Source organism: Amblyraja radiata, chromosome 6 (genome assembly GCF_010909765.2).
Source record: "Amblyraja radiata isolate CabotCenter1 chromosome 6, sAmbRad1.1.pri, whole genome shotgun sequence".
Lineage (NCBI taxonomy): Eukaryota > Metazoa > Chordata > Chondrichthyes > Rajiformes > Rajidae > Amblyraja > Amblyraja radiata.
Window position 1 is genome coordinate 40,507,736 of NC_045961.1, and position 23,585 is coordinate 40,531,320.

Genomic DNA, 23,585 nt, shown 5'->3' on the forward strand with positions numbered 1-23,585 from the left:
CTGAAGAAGGGTCTCGACCCAAAACGTCACCTATTCCTTCGCTCCATAGATTCTGCCTTACCCGCTGAGTTTCTCCTGCATTTTTATCTACTTTTGATTTTTCCAGCATCTGCAGTTCCTTCTTAAACAAGTCAGACCAGCTCATCTGATACATCTGCCTGATTCCATCTTAGCTGATTCGTCTGCTATGCTGTTTGACCGGTCTTCCAATAGGATGAGCCTCACAATTGCCAAGATTCTGACTGATCAGAAAGTTGCTTCTTGTTTGCTGTTGCTTCTAAAGGTGTTGTTGCATCTTTAAGTGTTTTATTTGCCAACTTTTAATTTTTGGAATAGGCATGAACACAGCAGTAAGTCTTGGTTGGTTCCTGTCAGCAGGTTCAGCATTCAAAACAAGAATTATAAAATGATTGGCCTTAAACACTGTTTGTGCACATTCCATCACTGATTTATGATTACTCCATGAAGATGTTTAAACAATGTAGTCATTTGCAACTTGTTAATGTAATGTTAGCCAGCTATTTTTAAACTTCATACATCAGTTTCACATTTACCACAGTGCAAATTAAAACATTTTTAGATACGTTAAATAACTTGCTTAAACTAAAAGAAAATAAATGCAAAACCTACATGAGGGTCACTTTTACTTGCATGGAAGCAAAAGCTGTCTTCTCTATTCATTATAACAAAAATAGTTTTAATAAATTACATTTACTGGTATATAACAGCTCTAAAGGAATGAAACATCCCACAAGTTAATGCAGGAAAATATCCTCAAGTCACAGGCAACAGGAGAGAGTGCAACAAGCGAGGGATTGAAAATGACGATCAAATCCCTAATTATATAAAAGGGAAATGTTAAAAGAGAAAAGAAATTAAAATAATTTCTGAAAGTTAGGTGGCCAAAGGTTAAAAATAATAAGGTTAACCAATAAACTTTTAAATTGGTCTTTGAGATACATGTTGCAAATAGGCAGAGGTCGGCAGAGAGGGAAAGTCATTGATAAAGAGCTGGGAATTAGATAGTTTGGGGCCATTGAGTAGGATTTGGCTATGTGAGATTAATGGATTATCAAGGAATACAGGATGGTTTGGTACCAGTGGAAAGATAGGTGGATGAAATGGCATGGAAGTATTTAAAACAAGTTGAACAAGGAAAGACTGACAAATTGTACAATTTGAAGTTGTTGAGTAAAGTAGGTTGGGGTGGAATGTTGTTATCTTGGGGTTGGGAGATGAAACCAAGGGACAGTGGTATTGGCCCAAGATAAATATTTGTGCTTGGGAGGATGCAATATTGGGGCCAGAATAGGGACTGGGTGGGTTCTTGGATGTCTAGACTATGACACAGATAGATGGGGTGAGGTGTGAAGATTAAATGTTGCAATAATAGGCATGGGGAATGGTATGGAGTAAAGTAAGTGATGCTGCAGAGAACAGTATCAAAGGGGCAGGTTGTTTATCAAAATAACAGTGAATACACTTCACAAATACGTATCAGTGGTTTAAAAGGTGCTTTGGGACTGCACAAAAATGCAGGCTTGTTTAGTTTGGAGAGGCAGTACAGTAAGTATATATCCCATGATACGCATATAATTAATTTGGTTATGATGACAATAGTGGGATTTGAACTTTTTACTTACACAGGCAGAGTTCACCTATGTCAAAGTTCAAAACAGCATTGGGTCATAAATAAATAAATATCATCCAAATTTAAATGGGCCTAAAAGCAGACTTTGATGCCTCTATTCTCCACTTGTGCAGTCACTCACAAATAAGCCAAACATTAGTAATGAACACAAACACAGACCAGAAAATTAGTTTCATGTAAAATAGTCACAATACTTTGTCCCATGTTTTCTTTCAAATTAATGTTAGTTTATCTGACGATTCTTTACTGCAACTTGACTTTGGCCTCTGTGGTTTTGGATTGTTTTGAATGAATAGAAATCATGTGTAAGATGGCCAGTAAAGCCAGGCCTGCTCCAAGCCTTGGGGGTCCACATACACTCACTTCCTGGACAAGTCCTGAAAGCACTGGGGCGAGTATCCGAGCAACAGCAGTCACGGACTGTCCCGCTCCCATCAACGTGCCCCTGGCCTGCTTCCCAATCCTGCCCAGCTCCACATCAGTGATGCACATACGGCCGATAGTGGTTGAAAACCCGAAAACAGTTGTGCACAGCACAATGACCTTGATAGATGTTGCAAAGGAGTACACCACCATGGTGCAGCATGTGAGGATGCTGGAATGTAACAGCAGCAAGAAGGTTTTATTGTTGTACAGTCTGGCCACCGAGCCTGCTATGTAACCCGACAGAGATCCAATTATTCCGCCATAACTGATGAGATATCCTATTAGTCTTGGTGGCACATTGAATCTTTCTTCAATGGCTAGACCAAAATTGCTGAAGTATAAGAGGTTAGCCAGAGCCATCAGAAACCTTACCAGAAAGATGTCCCACAGATTAGAACAAACTAGTCCTTTTATCTTTTGACACACAGACATGCACTGATTCCAGAGAGGATCTGATGTTTGGAGTCTCATCTCTCCATTACTTGCTGTGTCAAAAGATTTCCTGTTTTCGTTACACAAAGTAGTGTACATGTTTTCACAATTGTTTTCTGTCATTGAGTGTAATTCCTTTGTTGGAATGTAGAGCCATTCTTTGTAAGGCAACTGCCAGACCACACCTATAAATAATAAAACATAATTAGAAAGAAAATCTACACCACGGACATCTAAATAAAACATTTTATATATTTACAGTAGCTCTCAAATGCAGGGAGATGTCACGTTATAAGACGCTGGACCTTGAGCAAGTGAAGGCAGTGCTGCAGTTGGTAGAACAGCAGACTCACAAATTGAGATTGTTTCATAAACCCTCCAGCATCTTGTGTTTTGTTTCAAGGTTTCAGCATCTGCAGTTTCGTGCATCATCACAATTTTAGATTCCTAGGTCCTTCTGCTCCACTCTTACTGCACTGCCATTCAATATGTTCATGTATGTTCCATTTTGTCCTCAACTCCTCTTCTGTGCTAGTTCCCTCCAAACACAAAATTCTTCAACATTGACTCCATCGACACTCCATGCTGTTTTAGAAAAGCAGCCATCGTAATCAAAGCTTGTCCCACCCTGGTCATTCCTCCCTCCTGCTCCCCTCCGGCAGAAGGTATAGAAGCTTGAAAGCTCCTGCCACCAGACTAATGAACAGCTTCTTGCCCTCCATCAGGCTTCTGAATGGTTCTTCCATAAGCTAGGGTGCTATTCAATTCACCTCTACCCCATTGTGGGACATAATTAGGGGCTTTGTCTATGGAACAGATGCACTACAATGTTGAGAAATATATTTTGAGCTCTGTATCTTCCCCTTTGCTCTATCTATTGTACCCGTTTGAAGCAATTGTACCTGTGCATGGTATTATCTGATGTGTTTGGAAAGCATGTAAAACAAAGCTTTTCACCATACCATGGGACCTGCTATAGATTATCCAGAGAAAATAAATTGTCGCCAATCATTTTTCTCTGAGGAGCAGACCTGTTCTTTTTAAGTCTAGATTCTCCATAGATCACAAGAGTTCTGAGATCTGTCTGTAATCTGAAGATTCTGCAATTTAGAAGCACTCTCAGCTGAGATTGCAGAAATTTCACTGTTAGGTTAATTAGTTGCAGACTAGTACAGATATTTTATATCTTAGTTCTAATTAGTTAATTAGTATGGATCTGTACCACAAATTCACAAGAAGCTGGTGCCGGGCCACAGACTGCCAGACTAGTTTAAACCTGTACGTAGTCACCAAATGACGACTATCAAACTGACGTCAGTTTAACTATTTATATGTAAATAATTATTACAGAATGTGAATGTTGCTAAATAAGATTATAAAGTTAATTATATTATCTGAATTTGCTTTGAGCTGTGAATGGAGACAAATAAGGAACAAATCCCACTATGTTTAGTTTAATCATTATTAGAGGATGACATCCAAATCATTCAGGGGTTCAGACGAAGTTCATCTGACGAGAGAGGACAATGTTACAAGGATCTGCTTTTGAATCAGCACAAGTTAAGGAATGCCCTCAACCCTATCAAAAGCGTTTAAGGCAGATCCAATATAAATACCATAATTCTTAGTCATTACGCTTCTTATGGAGGTTCATATAAATGAATGTAGATATTTTGAGAACATGGCTCAGTAGAATTACTGGAACCAACAACTGTAAGATAAAGGGTAAAAAAAAGTGATGGTATTTGTGAATATACATAATTAATGTACCCATGTTGCACACAGGGGATGCCTACCTGCATTAACAAAGAAAATTAAACAGCAAATGAAGCATGTTGAGTAGAAACCTCCATCCAACTCGACAAGGTACCCGCTGATAACTGGGCCCAGGATGAATCCGACACTGGAAGCTGCACAGAACCTTCCCATCGCATGGGGGCGCTCATGGTCAGGAACCAGGTCTGATAGAAGAGCTTTTAAGATGGTCTGTGTATGCTTGAAGATACCTGGGAAGCACAGAATACACAGCAAGGTAGCTTACAATCCAAGAAGGCTATTGTGTTTGAAAACTTCATATATGACTACATGTAGGATGGAATAAATCTACAGGTTCAATAGTTTTAGTTTGTTGATACAGCAAGGAAACGGGCCTGTCAGCCCACTGAGTCCGTACCGACCAACAATCACTAGTTCTATCCTTCACACTGGGGACAATTCAGAAGCCAATTAACCTACAAACCTGCACATTTTTTGGAATTTGGGAGGAAACCATAACCCATATTATCACACGTCTGAACCCCTGAATGATTTGGATGTCATTCTCTAAGTTATCACACGGAGAATGTACAAACTCCGTACAAACAGCACCCGTAGTCAGGATTGAACCTGGGTATTTGGCGCTGTAAGGCAGCAGCTCTACCTCTGCGTTACTGTGCCGCCCTTGGTACTGCCACAGTAGGATGTTTATCAAAGATGAGCACCGAGTGGAGTCTAGACTAGTCAGCCAAACAGTAAGTGTTATTTGGAGGTACCCTTCAGCATAGCTGCTGCATTTGCCTGTCTTCAAATTATGTTTCCTGCCAAAGATGCAGTTTCTTTATTGGCAGCACTGTGTCCTTGGCAACCATTCCTTGGCATTAAGATGAAAAGAACTGGACATGTCAACAATATTAAGATTCCTGCTGCTGGGAAGGCACATATTTTGGGTCACCCATTAGGCAGGTGAGGCATTTTCCTTAACTCAGAGCACAATTGCCAAGTGCCTGGAAACAGGCCACTCACTCTAATCAATCACAACTGGATTGTGACTGACATAGTAACAGGGAAAACTCAAAACAGCATAAAGATAATGTGCAGAAGACAAGATACTGACTGACTAATCGGCTTCATCACGCCTACCTTTCAAGGATTTTGAAAACAAATCCCAAAGAACTAAGACATAAATGAGCAGGAAACAGATTGTGCACTTTATCTTTCAAAATAGCTCAGTACTTTTCACCTTTGGTGGTGAATCTGTGGAATTCTTTGCCACAGAAGGCCGTGGAGCCACAGGTATCCGGGGTTATGGGGAACGGGCAGGAAAATGGGGGTAGGAGGGAGAGATAGATTAGCCATGATCGAATGGCAGAGTAATTTGAGCCAATTTTTATTTCTTCTTTATGTTTAAAATCTTTATGCGATGAAGGACTTCACTTGAGGGACCTGAAGGAGGAAATTGCGTTGTCTAAATATTTTGTTTTGAGAATTATTCATATTAAGGCACCATATAGCAAAGTCCTACTTAAGAAACAAATTGTTTGTTCAATATCTGTTTAAAAAAAAAACAATTTAAGGAAAGGGTACCTGAGAAAAAATGAATTTATTGGCTGTAAACTATCTAAAATGTAGATAATACTAACAACGAGTTATTTTTGAGACTATCTAAAGTAGTGGACAGAGGAATGTCTACTAATGTAGTTTATATTAACAATGCCTCAAAAAGGTAGAATATAACAACAGAGCAGTGATTAAGCGCAGGAAATTAAAGTCAATTTAAAGATCCCCGTCAGGCAACTGAAACAGAAAACTGGAATAATGAGTGGGAACTGGAAATTGAAATAATTAATGTTATCCCACAAGGTATTGGAGCTTTAACTGTCAGCATAATTATTAACAAATTACAGAACACAATAGAGGGCTAAGAATCAAAATTCAACAACATGTGATATAATGTTTACAACCGTAACTGAAATGATTAATTTTGTACAAAAGCATGGATATTTATATTTAACTATTATTTGGAAAGGCAGAATCATGCTCGTGTCTGCCTATACAGCTCAGGCAGCAGCTCTAGTTTCTAGCCTATACAGCTCAGCGGAATGCAGTAGTCAGGGAAAATAAAAAGAATTGTGTGTGGATTATGGGCATCGATAGCAAAGTCAGCATTTGTTGCCTTTCAGACAGCTGGCAAACACATGACAGGAGAGGACACAATGTGCTGGAGTAACTCAGCGGGTCAGGCAGCATCTCTGGAGAACATGGATAGGTAATTGGGTTGTGACATTTCTTCATGACAGCTAGAGAGAATGATTGGAGTTAACATACAATCTAGTCATGGTCTCGCTTACCGATCGTACAGACTTAAGAGGTTAAATGCTTTTACAACTGTTTCTACATTCCTGATTGTTCATATGAGAATATCAAAACTAAAAACAAACTTAGAATGGTATTGCATTCCCATTATGTCTGTGATGAACCTGATGCCAAGCTAAACTAATCTCATCTACCTGCACATGGTCTATATCCCTCCATCCCCTGCACATCCATCTAAATGCCACTTAAACGTTACTATTGTCAGAAGAAGGGTCTCGACCCGAAACGACACCCATTCCTTCTATCCAGAGATGCTGCCTGTCCCACTGAGTTCCTCCAGCATTGTATCTACCTGCACCAACACCCCTGGCAGTAAATTCCAGGCTAATTGTCCTATAATCACCCACTTGAGCTCTTTCCTAAATGTGCCAGAATAAATTATGCAGGCAGAGTATAATGCCTGTCTATATGTATTTTTCTTTCGGTACTTAAAAGTTGTTTCCCATGTTTAATCAAAAACCCATGCTAAACACTTTAAATGAAATTGCAATCTTTGAATAGAGAAAATATTGGCAAAATTATAAAAACATTGATATTCGATCATTTTTATTCCTACAATTTTCCAATAAAAACATTATCTTTAAACAATAACTTTATTAATTAATCTTCTGAATATTGATGTTATAAGCAATCTAATCAGAAAATCGTGCAAACTGGAAAGATTGCAATAATAGGTACATTGTCAAACTTCCTTTTCTCTTCCAAAGAGGTCAAAACTTGTATCTGGGTCAGGATATGAATTTAAATACCATCTCGAACACATGAATAGAAGATCCAGATTCAAAGTACAATGCAGTTTGTAGAAGCTATCACTTTGAGATCAAAAAACAGAATACCTCATTGTAATTGGCACACTGTACATGAAATTAATGTCACATGAAAATACATAAGACACGTGAGGTTTTGTCTGATGTACAAAATTAAGATTTCACCCTAGTGAAACAAAATTCCATTGACCTCCTAGTCTAGCCAGGGTATGCATCATATTTAACTTCAAACAACTATGCTTATTAAAGAAACGCACAGTATAAAAAGAAAATATCCATCTGGCAAGTCATCAAATCCTTTTAATCCACATAGTGAAAGAGTTTGCAAAGAGGTTTTATGTTTAAATTACAAGCTCACCTGTGGGAATCCTAGCCAGTATAACCAAAAAGATGCTTGTTGAGATGCCCAGCAGCCCATAACTACATCCACTGAGTATCAGGGTGACCAATAATATGCTTTGTCTTCCTACCACATCACTCCAGGAACCCTAATCAAAAGGAAAAATGGAAATATAACTGCTTATAATTTGAAATTGGTGATAATATATTCATCAAGAACACGGCAATACGTTCTCAGAAATACAAACTCCTGTGAGGTATGTTACTACTGATTGTTGACAGCTATTAAGAAGCAAAGTATGAACTAATGGTGGCAATATTCATTTACTGCCAGTATTCTACCACTGCAGCTCCACATTTGGAGAATTAAGGAGAAAAAAATAACTTTAAATAAAATATTTCCAGCTGCTAATGTTTATCATTAAACATCGAGTTACAGAGCACAGGCACAAATCTTTTGGCCAAACTTGTCCATGCCGGACAAGACTAGTCCCATTTGCTTGAGTTTGGCACATATTCCTCTAAACCTTTCCTACCCATGTACCTGTCCAAGAGTCTTTTCAATGCTGTTACCATGGGTAAAAGATGTTGTACATTTATCCTATCTATTCCCCTCACGATTTTCTACAGCTCTTATCAGATCACCCCTCCGCCTACTGTGCTTGAATAATGTTTTTACTGATCTGGTTTCATTTACTCACTATACGTACAAACTTGGTTTCCTGATAAAAAGTAGACAGTGGCTCACAAAATCTGATAATGACCCTCTGCTGGCCAGCTGCAATCTTGCAATCTCCAAGTGTAGCACCTTAAAACATAACACCTCTGAGAAAGAGGTCAGAACTGCAGGTAATAATAAAAATATTAGATTCACAAACAAAGGTATAGATTACAAATGTCTGGAAGTTAGATTTAAACTGTACAAATATCAGTACAGTGTACTTTCGTTGTGTCCGAACTAAGTCCAATTCTGATTAACACACTTTAGGGAGCAAGCAAAAATCTTGTTCAGAAAAGATTTAATGGAATGTTTCCATAAATGAAGGATTTTAGCAATAAAGTTACACTAGAAAAGTGGGGCGGTTGTTATTGGAAATATGGGAAGAGGACATTTTACAGAGTTTATGACTGGTTAAATTGAGCAAACAGATAAACACATAGAATAAATGTTTTAGGCAATAGAAACAAAGGGTATGTGAGGAAAAAGTTTGCTTTTACTTCAGAAAATTAGCATTTGTGATTCACTGCCTGTTGGGATGGTGGGAACAATAACTTAGAAAGGCCGACACAAAATGCTGGCATAACTCAGCGGATCTGGCAGCATCTCTGGAGAGAAGGAGATGCTGCCAGAGATGCTGCTGGACCCACTGAGTTACTCCAGCATTTTGTGTCTTACCTTCGGTGAAAACCAGCTTCAGCAGTTCCTTCCGACACAAGCTAGAAAGGCACTTCTGAATAACGTGCAAGATTATTCTTTCCCAAGGAAAAGAACGGGGAAACCGGATTGATTAGGAGCAGTAACTAGGACGATTTAAGTAATTCGAATGCACTAACAATGGACTCAGTGAACCCATTCTCCACAACACAAGTTCAAACCTGGAAGGATAGACATCTTTAAAAACTGAAATCTGCAGCCACAACTACAGCAATAAGCCTTTTAACTCATTTAAATGCATTAATGATCTCAAGTTCACCCATGGACACAGCAGACACATCTCGACAGCACACAGGTACAGCATTCGGAAACAAAGTGGAGGCCGCTATGGTGCTAGAAACAATGGATGTCAACGAGGTCTCTCAGTAAGATTGACATATTGGTGCATGTAACCTCCATCCTCCCTGAAATCCTTCTGGCCAATGTAGTTTAGAGATACAAGCAAGGAACCAGGCCCTTCAGCCCACTGAGTCCATTCCGACCGTCGATCACCCATTCACACGAGGTCTAAGTTATGCCACTTTCGCATCCACTCCCTGCACAGTAGGGGCAACTTACAGAGCCCAATTGACCTTCAAACCCACACATCTTGAGATGTGAGAGGAAACCAGAGCACTCGCAGTCGCAGGTAGAACCTGCAAACTCCACAGAGACAGCATCGCCCAAGGTCAGGATCGAACCCGGTCTCTGGTGCTCCGTGGCAGCAACTCTACCTGCTGTGCCATCATGCCGTCCTTTGCTGCAGTTGGGGACAACAAGATGGAAGATCTAGGAGCAAGACTGTTGTATGAGAGGAACATGAGGGACTGCTGTGGACTTCACAAAGACATAGCTCACCCCCAATTCTTCAGACACAGAGTTTCAACCCAAGGGTTATTTTTCCATGGTGACGGTGGCATCAGGGAAATGAAGTGGGGTGGGAGATTGCAACCTTCACGTGGTCCGCCCTGTTTCAACGAATGCAATCAACCTGGCATGCACAATCGAATAAGATCAAATAAAACAGGTTGTCCTACAACTTTAGGCTGTGCACGCCATACACAAGAAGAAGAGAGAAATGAAGTGGTGGTGGCGTCTGCTTCATTATAAAACTTTATGATGCTCGGGTATGGTGTTCTTGTTGCATTTATGGTCCCCCGAGCTGGAACATCCAGCAGTCAAATGCCAACCATTCTACCTCTTCTGTCATCCTGACTGCAGTCAACATCCCTCCTCAGGCAGACTTCAAGAAAGCCCTTGAGGAATTGAGCATCGTGATTAACAGGCACAAAATGATGTATCCCAATGCTTTCCACAAGATTGCTGCCCACTTCAACCATGCTATCTTGAAGAAGTATCTGCCGATCTTCCATCAACACCAGAGGATCCAACACACTCGACAATCACTGTACCACCATCGGGAACATCCATCGCTCCACTACAGAACAGCTGACCCCCTGCTTGTACTACTTCTTCCTGCTGAGATTGAAGAGCGTGGCACCAGCAAAGAAGACTGCCAAGTGCTGATCAACGAAGGAACAGTTACGGGACTGCTTTGAGTCAGTGGCTGGGCCAAATTCAAGGATTTGTCAGTGGACCTGAATGAATATGCCACCGTCATTAGTTTAGTTTAGAGATACAGTGCACCATGTCCGCACCGACCAGCGATCCCCACACATTAACCGTATCCTATACACACTATTGACTATATACATTTATACCAAGCCAATTAACCTACAAACCTGTACGTCTTTGGAGTGTGGGTGGAAACCGAAGATCTCGGAGAAAACCCACGCAGGTCACATGGAGAGCATACAAACTCCGTACGGACAGCACCCATAGTCGGGAACATACCCGGGTCTTCGTTGCTTCAAGCGCTGTAAGTCAATAACTCTACCGCTGCGCCATCATGGCCATCTCATAGAGAAATGTGTGGACCAGTGTGTGTACCTACAAAATATTCCCAGTCTTCCCCAACCCGAGGCCATGAATAAGCCATCAAGTGCTTGTCAAGTGCTGAGGGCTATATCTGGGGTGTTTAAGTATGTTGGAACTGTTGGAGATCCTTCTTCAGATTGAGCTTCAGACTCAGTCTGAAGAAGGGTCTCGACCCATTCCTTCTCTCCAGAGATGCTGCCTGGCCCGCTGAGTTATTCCAGCATTTTGTGTCCAACCTCTTTGGCATTTAAGACTGGCGATCCAGTATCATACAAGAAGTCTAAGTATGACACCCTGATGGCTTCCAAGAGACAAATCTGAGCTAAGCTGGAGTGACAGACAGATGCTCAACAGTTATGGCAGGGCTTGCATGCTGTCAAGGCGAAACAGAGTTGCATATGTGGCAATGACACATCACTTCCAGCCACATTTTGAAAGGAAGAGCAATGACACACATATATAAGCCCTCACAGCCACTGATGACCTTGAGTTCTTAGTCTCTTACGGTCAATGTCATTCTCCAAGAAGTTGAGTCCACACAAAGCATCCACCCCAAGCAGCATGCCAAACTGAGTACTAAAGACACATGGCTGGAGTATCCAAGGACATCTTTGACCTCGTGCTTCTACAGTCTGAGGTTCCCAAATGCTTCAAATGGACATCACACACTGGTGCCCAAGGAGAGCATTGGTGACCTACCTCAATGACTGCTGTCTGATAGCACATCAATCACAATGAACCTCCTCGACAGGTACCTTGTGGCACAAATCAACTGCAGCGTCAGAAACTGTTGGCACAATAGGTCAAAAGCAGATGCCGTCTCACTGACTCTCCACTTTGCTCTGGACCATCTGGATAACAGGAGCACACAAGTCAGGCTGCTGTTCATCAACTATAGCTTGGCGTTCAATACAATCATCCCCTCCAAGCTCATCACCAGGATCCAAGACATGGGATGCTGTACCACCTCTTGCAGCCAAATCGACTTACTCATTGGCAGATCTCAATCAGTATAGAAATCAGGTTAAAAATACTGGCCAAATGCCACAAGACCATAAGCCTCAGAAGCAGAATTAGTCTATTCGGCCCATCGAGTCTGCTCAGCCATTCAATCATGGTTGAAGGTAGACAAAAATGCTGGAGAAACTCAGCGGGTGCGGCAGCATCTATGGAGCGAAGGAAATAGGCAACGTTTCGTGCCGAAACCTTTCTTCAGACCGAAACGTTGCCTATTTCCTTCGCTCCATAGATGCTGCCGCACCCGCTGAGTTTCTCCAGCATTTTTGTCTACCTTCGATTTTCCAGCATCTGCAGTTCCTTCTTAAACACAATCATGGTTGATCTATTTTGTCCCTCTCAACCCTATTCTCCTGCCTTTTCCCCATAACCTTTGAGGCCCTCACTAATCAAGAATCTATCAACCTATGTTTTAAAACTACCCAATGACTTAGCCTCCACCACATCTGTGACAAGGAATTCCACAGATTCACCACCGTTTAACTGAAATTCCTCCTCATCTCCATTCCATCTGCCCTTTTATTCTGAAGCTGTGCCCTCTAGTCTTTGACTCTCCCACTCCAGGAATGTCTACTGTGCCTTGCTTTATGGAGCAACAGAAAGTTTCATTAGGTGCCTACCGTTTTTTTAAATAAAATGCTTTAAAGGTTCAAACCTATTTGGACATGGTTGTGTGCACAGCATCAGTTTAATGCCCATTTTAGACTGCAAACCTATTCTGTTCTATTTAAAGATTGTCAAATGATTCATTTCAATGTGACAAATTTCAAACATTGTTTTAAACAGTTGTTCCCTAACACAGCAGAGAAAGATAACATGAGGTGCAATAAGTTCCAAATTAATTATTATGCTCATTATAAACATTTTCTTTGGAAATAATTCAAAGAATATGTCTTTGCTTTAGTAACAATAATGGAGGTTTTGAGAGCCCTAGTGAAGAATGTAATTGTGTTGGGAATTGGATTAAAATATGATGATTGATAATATTTGTGTTGTAACCAAAACAGGATTGTTCTTTCTCTTTTGAAAGGCAGAAAATTACAGATGCTGGAAATTAGAAATAAAACCAGAAAATACTGGAGATAATTAGCAGGTCGGGCAGCATCCATGGGGAAAAAAAACACTGAATCAACATTTTGAGGTCACTGATCTTTTTTTAGAGCTGGTAAAATAAGAAAGGAAACATTCTAAGTTGTAGAGAGGTGAAGTGGTGGAAGAGCAAAGAAAAGATCTGTTATAGTGTAGATACCAAGTTTTTTCAGATGCTTTAACAGCTAGTGTTGCCATGTGTGAGACGAATGTTCCTTAGTCGTCTGCCCTGCTTGGAGGAGTGTTGGTGAAAGGAGAGGGGACCAGCAAAGAGGGGGGGGGGGTGGAATTATGAGCTGCCAAATGATTTGAATCAATCCAACTCTCTACGAGTTTGGGTCGTGCTTATAGTTTAATTATGCTGGAAACATTTCCTAATTACCAGAATAGTAAGAACCGTCGTGCTTCAATATTGACAAGTGAAAATTACTTCACTACCCTTCTACATTATTGTTATTTTACATAGAACAGTTCAGCACAGGAACAGGCCCTTTGGCCGACAATATCCATGCTGAACATGATGCCGTTAAACCAATCTCTGCTTCCACAATCCCTCATACACAATCCCACAATACTCAAAATTAATGTCAAAAGCATCATAGACTTCTGAAAGGTATGAGGTCATAGTATGATTTGAAGCTATGTGAATGCTGGACCCGAAAGCAACTTTCAACCACATTTATATATTAAAAGAAAACATTGGTTTTAAATTGGATATTTTTTTATTATAAATGAGAAAGGTAAGCCACGGGTCTCAACATCTGAAGCTTGTGACTGAATAGAGCCCAATATCCTCACAGAACCAGGCTGTCAACATGTCTTCTAAGGTGATACTGCATATAAGACAAATAAATATATCTCCAAATTGAATGTTGAAGTTTACTTAGCGTGGAAAGTTCTGTCAAGCCCCAACCCTAAACCTAATGAAAGTAACAACTTATTCATATTTTATCTTACATGCTAATCATAATTTGAATTCCTGCTACAATGCTACATATACTCACAATTACTATGCTGGAAAATAATTGGAGAAGTCCATACAGAGAACCTGAAATAAAGATATAACACTCAGTTATAATGTAATAACCTATAACGTATAAATCTGACCAAATAATATGTGCTTGATCATATCTCAAACTTAGAGGTGGGGTAAAGTGTGGGGGTGCTATGATATTTAAAAGTAAGTGGACTTTGAACTGTGGGTTCCCCTGAAGAGCTAGATGAATTGGGTTAGGGCTTGTGGACCAGATGGAACTGATGTGCTTCCCCTCGCCTCTCCTGCCCAAATCAACCCTGTGGATATCTGCATCATCGGGCCTCCTTTAATAAGCCACGTCCATCTCCCAACCCTGTGAATTACTGTGCCCGACTCTTGACTTCCTACTCACCTTACAGACTTTCACCTCATATTCAGCAAGTCCTCTCCTCAGTAGAATTTCTTATAAAATTTAACAATTTTAAAAATTATTTTTTCTCTATTAATCATTGCAATTTTTTCAACTTGAACTGCTGTTCTCAGATGAGGCAGTGCCTGCTGTTGGTTTGCAAGACACCCAGAATCAAGAGCCAAGAGTGTTTTAATGACATATGTGCCAAAACGGAACAATGAAATCATTGCTTGCAGCAGCACAACAAGTTTGTAAACACAGTACTCAATAGATAATATAATAAACAAACATTAAAAAGTTCAATAAATATAAAAACCCAATATAGTGCAAAATAAAGCTGAGCAGAGGGCATGTTAAATACCGTGTGAAAGATTGGGAGGCAAGTCGATGATGGGAAGTGACAGGAACAGGTTTTAAAGCCTGAGCACCTGGTCAGCTATTGCTGATTCCCCGTCATCTTTCCTGAGAAATGCCTTTTTTTCGGGTTGTACCATTGGTGTCACAATCATCTTGCGAATAATCTAAGGTTTTACTCTTGCCTTGAATCGAAGTGTGAAGTGTTTACATGCCATTTAACATGAAGACTGCTATAGTGGACCTCAGTGTTGTGATAGGTACATAATTTTTGTGTACATGTACACCAAATAGGGGAAGGAAATGTGGCTGTGTTCTATCATTGTTTTAACTAATATATTGATGCAATTATCATTCCCTTTTCCAAAAACGATGGGGAAAATTAGTGTTAAAATGTTGATGAGGAGGGATTTCTTTAGCCAGAGGATGGTAAATCTGTGGAATTCTTTGCCACGTACTGCTGTGGAGGCTGTCAAGGCATTAGGTATTTTTAAGGCAGAAATTGGTAGGTTTTGATTAGAAAGGGCATCAAAGGTTGCAGGCAGGGGAATGGGGTTGAGGGGGGAAAAATAGAACAGCCATGGTTGAATGGCAGAATAGACTTGATGGGCTGAATGGCCTAATTCTGCTTCTATGTCTGATGGTTAGTCCAGGCATTAAACATGGAACAATGGTGGTCCCAACAGCCAAGTACCACTGATAGTAGCTCCTTTATACACTGAGTCATCTGTAAAATACCATATTTATCTTAAAAAAATAAACATTTTGAAAAGTAAATAATTAAACAACATGTACAACGTTTCATTAATAACTGCAATTGAATGTTAATTGTCAAGGAATTTTGTGTTAACGTACTGACCTATTAGTCCTGCCACCGTTGAGCTTCCTCCTAGAAGCTTGATGTGTCGACTTAATAAAGGAACTACCATACTCACACCAAATAAATCCTAAAAAACATAGACAAAAAATAAATAAACCTAATCAAAGACATCGTGATAAATACAAATGTATATTTTTCAATAAAGATTGAATAGAGTTTCAATACCTCTTTAAGCCACTGTTGGGTGATGTATCAAAAGTGGACAGGATCTAATTCTGACCCCATTCACAAAAACAATTGGGAGCAAACGACACAGTGGTACAGCGGTAGAGTTGCTGACTTACAGCACCAGAGACCCGGGTTCGATCCTGACCACAGGTGCTGTCTGTATGGAGCTTGTACATTCTACCTGTGACCATATGGGATTTCTCCGGGTGCTCCGGTTTCCTCCCACGCTCCAAAGATGTACAGGTTTGTAGGCTAATTGGTTAAGGTAAAAATGGTAAATTATCCGGAGTGTGTAGGATAGTGCAGGTGATTACTGATTGGCGTGGACTTGGTGAGCCAAAGGACCTGTTTCCATGCTGTATCTTTAAAGTCTAAACACAACTTAAAATTAAATAATGTCTAGTTCCAAGGACTTTGATAGCAACGAGCTGTCAAAAAGGTCACCTTATACCGTATAAAATTTTCTTATACAGGTAGTTGTGCTACGATGCGGTAGTTGTGTTCCTAAGAAAGGTTATGTTTCAAAAAATGGCGTTACAAAAACAATTGTGCCAATGAGAAAAATGAGATTACAAATAGTGTCCCCCTAATTTACCGATGGTGTTCTATCCAATTTGCAGAGAGGAAATACACGTTATAGCAGAAAAACTACCCGTACATATAGTTCAGGTCAAGACCAGATCAATTGCCAGGCTTTGTATCTTTACCACTTTTTTTCCCCCTATGACAATCAGGCTGAAGAAGGGTCCTGACACAGAATGTACTGTAGCTTATCTATTCCCTCCACAGATGCTACCTTACCAGCTGAGTCACTCCACTGGTGTTTTGCTGGGTGTTTTTATTTACTGTTCCTGCCCCATGAAACCACTATTTCAGCTTGTTATCAGCTCCTGCCCATTCAACGGAAATTTATTAAATAACTATTTCATCATAGGGGAACTTTAATTTATGACCACACGAATTCAGTTTTTGCTGTTGGAATCCTACTTATAGATTTATTTAAATGCCTAGGCTTAATATTGCTGTGAGATCTCCTTAAAATGTAAACACTGTTCTTGTCACAGTCTGCCCTCTCCTCATTCTCATCCACTTCACCTCCCAGTACTTTTCCACCGGTTCCTCCTTCTCCTCGCCTGCCTGCCACTCCCCTCTCATCAGCCCAACTCTCCTCACCTGTTGCACTCAGTTGCCTCTGATCACCAATTAACCCGGTATATAGACTCTCCTCACCGTTCACACAAGGCCAGATTGTTCTCAGCATTCATGCAAGACTCTCCAGCGATTTCCCGACTCCCTACACGGATTCGAATCTGCCTGCTCCTCTTTGGAACCCTCGCTCAATCCTGAGCCTCTGTGTGAGTACGGTGTACCCATTCCTGTGTTACTACTCTGTGTTACAGTATCGTAATAAAGTTCATTACCAACTATACCTGCCTGATTCTGTGCTGCTATTGGGTCCAAGCTATACCCGTTACAGTACAATCTGGCCAACAATGGACTCAGAGCACACAACGTCTCCGTCAAACCGCTTCGAGAGGATTGAGCACACGCTCCTGCAGCACGAAGCTATGCTCACTGCCTCCAACTCCGAGGTTTGACAGGCTGTGTCAAACCAAGAGCAAGCATTGGTTGCACTAGCCACCCAGGTCCAACAGCTGACAACCACCCTCGCCCAGACTACACCCCATGCTTCGCCTCCAGCTCCGACAGCACCAGCTCCCGGTCCGCCAGGACCATCACCTGAGCCCCGGGTGGGAACCCCGGAGCGCTACGCTGGAGACCCGGAGGGCTGCAACCCATTCATCACAAACTGTTCCATTCTCTTCGCCCTACAGCCCTACACCTTCGCCCAGGAAGCGGTGAGAGTGGCGTTTAACATTAATCACCTGACTGGCAGAGCTCGGCTGTGGGGAACGTCTGAATGGGAGCGACGCACGCCGGCTTGCTCCTCTTTCCAGGCCTTCGCCGCGGAGCTTCGCAAGGTGTTCGGTGAGGTTTCGATGGGTCCGGACGCTGCGGGAAGTCTGCTGGGGTTGAGCCAGGGGAACCAGAGCGTCGCTGACTTCGCCATCGACTTTCGCACCAGGGCCCGTCAGAGTGATTGGAACGCCCCGGCCCAGTGTGACGCTTTCTTGCTGGGCTTGAATGACTATATCAAGGATGAGTTGGTGTCCCACGACCTTCCTTCTTCTCTGGATGGGCTTATCGAGCTAACGACCCGTCTGGACCGACGCATCCTGGCGAGACGTCGGGAGAGGTGACAGGGACAGGCGGACCGCCAGCTATCCACCCAAGTTCGTTTTCCTCCGGAGACTGGACTACCCTCGTCGGGGCAACTGTCGAGGCAACCCGAACCCATGCAGGTGGATCGCACCAGTCTCACCCCCGAGGAACGGGAACGTCGGCGTCGGGGGGACCTCTGTCTCTACTGTGGCCAGGCAGGTCATTACATCTCCAAGTGTCCAGTAAAAGGCCAGACTCACCAGTAGTGGAGGAATTACTGGTGAGTCGAACCTCTGAACTTTCCTCTGCCCGACGCCCTCTTTGTCATGCCCGTCTGCTGTTGTCTGATGGTTCTTACACCCTCGCCACCTTCATAGACTCTGGTTGTGACATTAATCTTATGGACAAGGAACTAGCCCGCCAGCTAGGCATCAGTTGTGTTCCCCTGCCTAAACCTGTTCCCGCCAACGCCCTCGACGGCCATCTCCTGGGGACTGTTTCTCACCAGACGGACCCAGTGCGCATGCTCCTGTCTGGTAATCACCATGAGACCATCCAGTTCCACATCCTGCAGTCTCCCCGTCTTCCCCTCATCCTGGGTTACCCCTGGCTTCGGCGACACAACCCCAACATCGACTGGAGGACGGGGGTCATCTTGGGTTGGAGCCCTTCCTGCCACCAAGTGTGCCTGAAGCAAGCCTCAGCTCCTCAACCGGCCACCTGCTCCAGTTCTGCTCCAGATCTGACGGGGGTCCCAGCCGAGTACCATGACTTTGGGGAGGTTTTTAGCAAGTCTAGGGCCACCTCCCTTCCTCCTCATCGGCCCTATGACTGCTCCATAGACCTCCTGCCTGGTTCCGCTCCTCCTAGGGGTCGCCTTTACTCCCTGTCCGCCCCTGAGAGAGGCGCCATGGAGAAATACATAAACGACTCCTTGGCTGCTGGTCTCATCCATCCCTCCTCGTCTCCTGCTGGGGCTGGGTTCTTCTTCGTGGAGAAGGACAAATCTCTGTGTCCCTGCATAGATTACCGGGGGCTCAACGGCATCACGGTGAAGAATCGCTACCCTCTCCCACTCATCTCCTCTGCTTTCGAGCTCCTGGTGGGGGCCACCATCTTTTCGAAGTTGGATCTACGCAACGCCTACCACTTGGTCCGCATCAAAGAGGGAGATGAGTGGAAGACCGCCTTCAACACTCCCACGGGACATTATGAATACCTGGTGATGCCCTTTGGCCTCACCAACGCCCCGGCCGTCTTCCAGGCTTTGGTCAATTACGTTCTCAGAGACATGTTGAACAAGTACGTGTCCGTCTATCTTGATGACATCCTCATCTTTTCACGGACCAAGGAGGAACACGTACACCACGTCCAGGCAGTTCTACATCGGCTCCTGGAGAACTCGCTCTTCGTTAAAGCTGAGAAGTGCGAGTTTCACTCCCCGTCAGTCTCCTTCCTAGGATACATCGTTGGCCAAGGGAACATCAAGATGGATCCCGCCAAGGTCTCTGCTGTCATCACCTGGCCTGTTCCTGACTCCCGCAAGCAGCTCCAAAGGTTCCTGGGGTTCGCCAATTTTTACCGACGGTTCATCCGTGGCTACAGTACTGTGGCCGCACCCCTCACGGCACTCACCTCCTCCAAGGTTCCGTTCCGGTGGTCTGCCGCGGCCGACGAAGCTTTTCTGACACTCAAGACACGGTTTACATCGGCCCCCATCCTCCAAGTTCCGGACTCAGAGAGACAGTTCGTGGTGGAGGTGGACGCCTCCGACGTGGGGGTGGGAGCTGTTCTGTCCCAGCGGGCTGCCGGGGATCAGAAGCTCCATCCATGCGCCTTCTTCTCCCGACGCCTGACCCCTGCTGAGAGGAATTATGACATTGGCAACCGAGAACTGTTGGCGGTTAAATTGGCGTTGGAGGAATGGCGTCACTGGCTGGAGGGAACCGAGCAGCCTTTCTTGGTTTGGACTGACCACAAGAACCTTGAATACCTCCAGTCAGCCAAGAGGCTCAACTCTCGTCAGGCCCGCTGGTCACTCTTCCTCACCCGCTTCAACTTCTCCCTCTCCTACCGACCTGGGTCCCGCAACGTGAAGCCCGATGCCCTCTCTCGACAGTTCTTGGCGAAGGAGGAGCCTGCCTGGCCCCAAGACCATCCTCCCGTCCTCGCACAGGGTTGCCTCCCTCACCTGGGAAGTGGAGGAGAAGGTCAAGGCGGCCTTGGAGAACCAGCCGGGACCCAGCGCATGCCCTCCTGATCGCCTGTTTGTGGTTTCTGCCCTGCGGTCCGACGTCCTTCAGTGGGCCCACAGCTCTCGACTCACCTGTCATCCCGGCATTCAGCGGGCCAAGGAGATGGTGCTACGGAGGTTCTGGTGGGCATCGCTGGAGGAGGACACTTGGGAGTTTGTCAACGCCTGTCCCGTTTGCAACCAGCACAAGGTCTAACACCAAGCTCCTGCGGGTCATCTGCTTCCACTGCCTGTACCCCATCGACCATGGTCCCACATCTCCCTGGACTTCGTTACCGGCCTGCCCCCATCCAGTGGTCACACCACCATCCTGACCGTGGTCGATAGATTTAGCAAGATGGCTCACTTCGTGCCCCTGCCCAAGCTTCCGTCAGCCAAGGAAACTGCCAAGCTCATGTTACTCCACGTCTTCAGGCTCCATGGTCTCCCCGTCGATTTGGTCTCCGACCGGGGACCCCAGTTTGCCTCTGTGTTCTGGAGGGAGTTCTGCACGCTTGTGGGGGCCACCGTGAGTCTGACGTCCGGATTTCATCCCCAGTCCAACGGCCAAACTGAAAGGAAGAATCAGGAGATGGAGACGGCGCTGCGGTGTATGGTGTCCAAGCATCCCTCCTCCTGGTCCCAGCAGTTGTTGTGGGTGGAATACGCCCACAACACCCTGACAGTGTGCCTACGGGTTCCAGCCTCCACTGTTCCCGGCGCTGGAGAAAGAGGTTTCCTGCCCGTCCATCCAGGCCTTCATTCGTCGCTGCCGCAGGACGTGGACCCAAGCCAGGGCGGCTCTTCTCTGCTCCGTGGACCGCTACGCCACGGCTGCCAACCGTCACCGCACCCAGGCCCCCACCTACCTCGCGGGCCAGGTGTGGCTGTTGACCCGGGACCTTCCCTTGAGGGTGGAGTCCAAGAAGTTGGCACCCAAGTTCATCGGTCCCTTTGAGATCCAGAAGGTCATCAACCCAGCGGCTGTGAGGCTCAAGTTGCCTCGTTCCATGCGGGTCCATCCTACGTTCCACGTGTCCAGAGTAAAGCCAGTCCGGGAGAGCTCCCTGGTCCCCGCAGTCCCTCCTCCTCCACCTCCTCGTCTCATCAACGGAGGCCCCGCCTTTACGGTGCACTCCTCCTGCGCTCCCGCCATAGCGGGAGGGGTCTCCAATACCTGGTCGATTGGGAGGGTTACGGTCCAGAGGAGAAGGTCCTGGGTTCCTGCTCGACACATCCTGGACGCCTCCCTCATCAGGGAGTTTCACCGGCGTCATCCCGACCAGCCGTCCAAGTCCGCCACTCCTAGAGGGGTCGCCGCCCCTGAGACTCTGTCCCCTCTTCCGTCTGAGGCGCCCAGTGACGACGAGACGGAGCTTTCCTCTGATGCTATGGAGGAGGATGCGGACATGGATGTCTCGGACGAATATTAGCCCTCCTCCGGTCCCCCTCCTCCCACCCAACTCTGCGTGGGATTGGGTTTATTTTCTTTATTGGGTTTTTGTTTTTGTTTTGGGACGTCAGGAGCCGTCCCTTGTGGGGGGGGGGGGGGGGGGGGTTCTGTCACAGTCTGCCCTCTCCTCATTCTCATCCACTTCACCTCCCAGTACTTTTCCACCGGTCCCTCCTTCTCCTCACCTGCCTGCCTGCCACTCCCCTCTCATCAGCCCAACTCTCCTCACCTGTTGCACTCAGTTGCCTCTGATCACCAATTAACCCGGTATATAGACTCTCCTCACCGTTCACACAGTGCCAGATTGTTCTCAGCATTCATGCAAGACTCTCCAGCGATTTCCCGACTGCCTACTCCCTCTTCGGAACCCTCGCTCAATCCTGAGCCTCTGTGTGAGTACGGTGTACCCATTCCTGTGTTACTACTCTGTGTTACAGTATCGTAATAAAGTTCATTACCAACTATACCTGCCTGATTCTGTGCTGCTATTGGGTCCAAGCTATACCCGTCACAGTTCTAACTTCCTCCTGCATGCAGTCCTTTAAGTTTCTCTTTCGACTCAATAAAGACTTACAATCTTTGAGCATTGACTGTGCAAATAACACTTAAGGTATTTCCAGAACCATGAAAAAAATGCAATTGCATTTATATAAAACAGTTCATTAAGTGAGAGTAGATTTTTAAAAAAAGGCAGAATTAGCTGTGGCGTATTGAATTATATTTTTTTAAAACGTTTGCATCTCAAACAGGATATAAAAATTTGGAGATTAATTCAACTCCAAGCTGACAATTGTGCAGGAGATTTACTGTGTGAATAAATTGAGAAGTGCTGATCTCCGGGACCAAATCATTGATCTCTGGGACTAAATACTGTGGAGGAAAGAATATACATCCTAGTTTTAAGTCCCCACTTCCTATTCGCGTGAATAGCGGTGCTGTTAGATCAGCGGAGAGATTAAACCAAAGAAAAAATCAGATTTATTTTTTAAAGCAGGTGCAAACTCACCAGAAATCCCACCAGATAGAGCCACTGCTGCAGGGGCTGGCGGCCGGGGACGCGCACAGGGTGCCCACCTCCCCAGCCCATTGTCCCCAGGCGTCGGCACAATGCACACGTTGACACACGCGCGTGCGCGCGCGCCCGCTACCCGATGGAACCCTGCCCCAGCGGGCGCGTGCACCCCGATGGAACCCTGCCCCAGCGGGCGCGTGCACCCCGATGGAACCCTGCCCCAGCGGGCGCGTGCACCCCGATGGAACTCTGCCCCAGCGGGCGCGTGCACCCCGATGGAACTCTGCCCCAGCGGGCGCGTGCACCCCGATGGAACTCTGCCCCAGCGGGCGCGTGCACCTCAATGGAACTCTGAGTCTGGCCCAAAGATCTCATGCGTGGCCCAGCGGGCGCGCGACCCGGAACTGCACGTGTGCCAGCCGGCGTGTGTTTGTTTGCAGGCGGCTTGTTTGCCAAGGGCCGCTTGTTTCAGAATTCAGTAGGGAAAAGTTCCCAAGGAAAGGTGGGGGTGAAGGGAGGAGGTGCATTAGACATTAACTGATCTTTTACTCACACTATTTACTTAAAAAAAACATTAAAAGCGGTGAGGCCACATTGTGTTCAGTTTTGGTCACCCCTCACCATGTTATTGGAAAGAATGTCAAGCTGGAAAGGGTGCATTACCAGGATA

General features: G+C 44.7%; 1 protein-coding gene across 1 annotated transcript; it reads right to left on the minus strand.

Annotated features, from left to right (window-relative positions):
• Positions 1 to 433: 433 nt before the first annotated feature.
• mfsd9 (major facilitator superfamily domain containing 9) lies at positions 434 to 23,260 on the minus strand. Its single transcript, XM_033022599.1, has 6 exons — positions 22,910 to 23,260; positions 15,806 to 15,893; positions 14,209 to 14,252; positions 7,766 to 7,895; positions 4,306 to 4,515; positions 434 to 2,694 (listed from the first exon to the last, which is right to left on the minus strand). The coding sequence occupies exons 1-6, from the start codon at positions 22,988 to 22,990 to the stop codon at positions 1,895 to 1,897; spliced, it is 1,353 nt and encodes a 450-aa protein (XP_032878490.1). The 5' UTR covers positions 22,991 to 23,260; the 3' UTR covers positions 434 to 1,894.
• Positions 23,261 to 23,585: the final 325 nt, after the last annotated feature.

Excerpts from the sequence above, each read along its gene's own strand:
- mfsd9 (XM_033022599.1), bottom strand. The coding sequence starts at position 22,990 with ATGGGCTGGGGAGGTGGGCACCCTGTGCGCGTCCCCGGCCGCCAGCCC. Across the intron at positions 14,253-15,805 it reads AACGGTGGCAGGACTAATAG|GTTCTCTGTATGGACTTCTC; the intron begins GTCAGTACGTTA and ends TCTTTATTTCAG. Across the intron at positions 4,516-7,765 it reads ACTGGCTAGGATTCCCACAG|GTATCTTCAAGCATACACAG; the intron begins GTGAGCTTGTAA and ends TGTGCTTCCCAG.